At 39.1% G+C, this 3,816-nt stretch overlaps 2 protein-coding genes across 2 annotated transcripts in view; one reads left to right on the top strand and one right to left on the bottom strand.

The window, feature by feature from the left end:
• camta2 (calmodulin binding transcription activator 2) overlaps positions 1-3,816 on the bottom strand; it is a 248,222-nt gene that overhangs the window by 170,858 nt on the left and 73,548 nt on the right. The gene's annotated exons all lie outside the window — the stretch shown is intronic.
• LOC127420182 (growth hormone secretagogue receptor type 1-like) overlaps positions 2,054-3,816 on the top strand; it is a 9,922-nt gene continuing 8,159 nt past the window's right edge. The window contains exon 1 of the mRNA XM_051662235.1: positions 2,054-2,232. Coding sequence (XP_051518195.1) covers positions 2,054-2,232 — 179 coding nt within the window. The remainder of the gene's footprint in view (positions 2,233-3,816) is intronic.

Genomic DNA, 3,816 nt, shown 5'->3' with positions numbered 1-3,816 from the left:
GCTGTGTTGTTTTGTGTTTGTTGAGAATTAGCACTTTGAGAAAAGTATTTTTTATTCCTTAACATTAATTTAATTATAGTTTTATTCATAAAATATGTTTCATTTAAACCCATACAAAATGTAACATGGTAATCCTATGATTTGGACAACACTCTCAAACTTATTTATGTACTGAAGCTGTGTTATGTTATTAATTGGAATGGAAAAAGTAAGTGAACCCCTAGGCTAATGATGTCGACAAAAGCTAATTAGAGTCAGGAGTTGGCAAACCTGGCATCTGATTAATGAAGTGAGATTGGAGGTGTGGGTTAGAGCTACTTTGACTTATAAAAAGCACTCAAACATTTTGAGTTTGCTATTCACGAGAAGCATCTGCTGACGTGGATCATGACTCTCAGAAGACCTACAATCAAGAATTGTTGCTTTTCATAAAGCTGGAAAGGGTTATAAAGTTATCTGGAAGTGCTTAGATATTCATCTGTCCACAGTTAGACAAACTGTCTATAAATGGAGATGATTTAGTACTATAGGTACTCTCACTAGAAGTGGCCGTCCAGTCAAGATGACTCAAAGGACACACCGCAGAATGCTCAATGAGGTAATAAAGAACCCTAGAGTGACAGATAAAGACTTGAAGGAATCATTGGAACTGGTTAACATCTCTGTTCATGAGTCTACTACACGGAAAACATTAAACAGGTATGGTGTCCATGGCAGGACATTACGAAGGAAGCCGCTGCTTTCCAACAAAAACATTGCTGCACACCTGAAGTTTGACAAAGATTGATCTACATATCTGTCTGTCTGTCTGCCTGTCTCTCTCTGTCTGTCTGTCTGTGTATCTATCTATGATTGATTGATTGATTGACAGATGTCAGTATCAGGGGAACCTCGTGTTCAGATGGCTCCTGAGCCTCTCTGGATCGCTCCGGTCCGCACCACAGAACTTCACTGTCCTGATCTGGACCTGTCTGTCACTCTCACACCAGAACGACCTGCAGACAGACACCAGCGACAGGTTTGATGGTCTCTCTTTCTACATCTAAACACACCACAGACATGTTAGAACTCATCTGAATAAACCTGTTTTACTGTGTCAGTACAGTTGTGTCTCTCCACCAGGAGTCACTGTTCTCATTACAGTCTGTTTTTTTGCTTTTTTTCATCTCTGAATCGTTGTTGGTGTCTTTGTGACTTTTTTCATGTGTGTGTGTTTCAGGTCCGTTTTAATGTGACAGCACAGCGGGCACTCGGAGCTTGATCCGGTGGTTTCCACGGTGATTCCAGAACCAAGAAATAATCAATCCACAGTCCGGAAAGCTCAAAACAAAGAGAAACAAGGCAGAGCAATAGCAAAAGGGATAGTTCATACAAAAATGAAACTTCTGAAATTCATCATTTAGTTCAGCACCTTCATGTTGTTCTAAACCCAAATCACCTGTATGTGGAACACAAAAGGCAAAATGGCACCATTTCACTTTCATTGCATCTTTTTTCCATACAGTGATAGTGAATGGTGACTGAGACTAACATCCTGCCAAACGTCTCCTTTTGTATGCCACGGAAGGAAGAAAGTCATACAGGTTTGGAACAACATGAAGGTGAGTAACTAATGACAGAATGTTAATAATTTCAATTTAAACTTACAATGAGTCACACTTTTACTGCATTTAATAATGTTGTTTTCTACATATACTAATTAGTGAAGGCATTATGAATAAACATGAACTAACAGTTAACAATAGTTTATTTATAAATTAAGCAATATTAATAAATGCTGTCAAATAATTGTTTATTATTAGTTTAATGATACCTAATGCATTCAGTAATGTTAATAAAGTGTTAACAACATTGCAAGAGACCTTGTGAATTATCGTCAGGCGTGTCTGAAAATTGAGGTCATTTACTATTTTGGTAACATGAAATATTTAGTGGCTCATATGATCTTGAAATGGTCCGTTTGTGCATGTTCTATCATGAATGAGTCAGTGAACGTGAGTGTACTTGTGTTTGTTATTGAGGGCCTGAATCAGATAAGGGCCATGGTTGTGTGATGGGTGGAGACTCACTAGCGTGTGACAGACAGCTAAGGGAGGGGGCGGAGCTGAACACGACCCTGGCGCTGAGGGCAGGGCTTCAGGAAGGGGAGGAGCTGGTGTTTGATCTGGAGAAAGCTGTGAAGGAGAAAATCCAGAATTCCACCTTCACAAAGAACCACATCAGCAGCAGAGGGTGAGACGTCCAAACACCATCAAAAACAACCAATAAATGACGTTCAGTCTTATGCTCTAATGCATTCATTAACCATTCTAGTGAATAAAACAGAAAATTAAAAACATTAGTCACCACCAAATACAGTGGCAAGAAAAAGTATGTGAACCCTTTGGAATTACCTGCATTTATGTATACATCTGTCTTAAAATCTGGTTTGATCGTCATCTAAGTAACAATAATGATCAAACAAATTATTGTATTTTTTTGTGCATATTGAATACATCATTCAAACATTCACAGTGTAGGTTGGTGAAAGTATGTGAACCCCTAGTCTAATGACATAAGCAAAAGCTAAATAGAATCAGTAGTTGGCAAACCTGGCATCTGATTAATGAAACAAGTTTGTAGGTGTGGGTTAGAGCTACTTTGATTTATAAAAAGCACTCAAATATTTTCAGTTTGCTATTCATGAGAAGCATCAGCTGACATTGACCAAGCCTTGCAAAAAACATCTCAGCAGACCTACGATCAAGAATTGTTGCTTTTCATAAAGATGGAAAGGGTTATAAAGTTATCTGGAAGAGCTTATATATTCATCTGTCCACAGTTAGACAAACTGTCTATAAATGGAGATGATTTAGTACTATAGGTACTCTCACTAGAAGTGGCCGTCCAGTCAAGATGACTCAAAGGACACACTGCAGAATGCTCAATGAGATAATAAAGAACCCTAGAGTGACAGATAAAGACTTGAAGGAATCATTGGAACTGGTTAACATCTCTGTTCATGAGTCTACTCTACGGAAAACATTAAACAGGTATGGTGTTCATGGCAGGACATCACGAAGGAAGCCGCTGCTTTCCAACAAAAACATTGCTGCACGCCTGAAGTTTGACAAAGACCATTTTGACACTTTGAAGAACACCCAGCACTACGTATGGCATAAAAAAGGGCACAGCATACCAACATGAAAACATCATCCACACGGTGAAGTACGGTGGAGGGAGCATCATGATTTGGGGCTGTTTTGGGGCCTGGACCGCTTGCCATCATCGAGAGTTTATCGAGATATCCTACAGGATAATGTCAGGATGGCTGTGGCTGTGTGTAGATGTTGGGTGATGCAGCAGGACAATGACCCTAAACATCGAAGTAAATCCACTACAGAATGACTTCAAAAAAAGAAAATTAATCTTTTGGAGTGTCCCAGTCAGAGTCCAGACCTTAACCCAATAGAGATGCTGTGAATGACCTCAAGAGAGACACCAGACATCCTAAGAATACGTCTGAGCTGAAGCAGTTCTGTAAGGAAGAATGGACCAAAATTTCTTGTGCAGGTTTAATCCGCAGTTACCGGAAACACTTGATTGAGGTTATTGCTGCCAAAGCAGGATCGACCTGTTATTAAATCCAAGGGTTCACTTACTTTTTCCACAGCACTGTGAATGTTCAACATGATGTGTTCAGTAAAGACATGAATGATTATAATTGTTTGTGTGTTGTTATCTTCAGCACATTGTGTTTGTCTATACTTGATGAGATCACATTTTATGACCAATTAATGTAGAAAACCAGCTCAATCCAAAAGGGTTCACATACTT

Source organism: Myxocyprinus asiaticus, chromosome 29 (genome assembly GCF_019703515.2).
Source record: "Myxocyprinus asiaticus isolate MX2 ecotype Aquarium Trade chromosome 29, UBuf_Myxa_2, whole genome shotgun sequence".
NCBI lineage: Eukaryota > Metazoa > Chordata > Actinopteri > Cypriniformes > Catostomidae > Myxocyprinus > Myxocyprinus asiaticus.
Note: the sequence above shows the minus strand (reverse complement) of the source record. Positions and strands in the feature narration are given on the sequence as shown.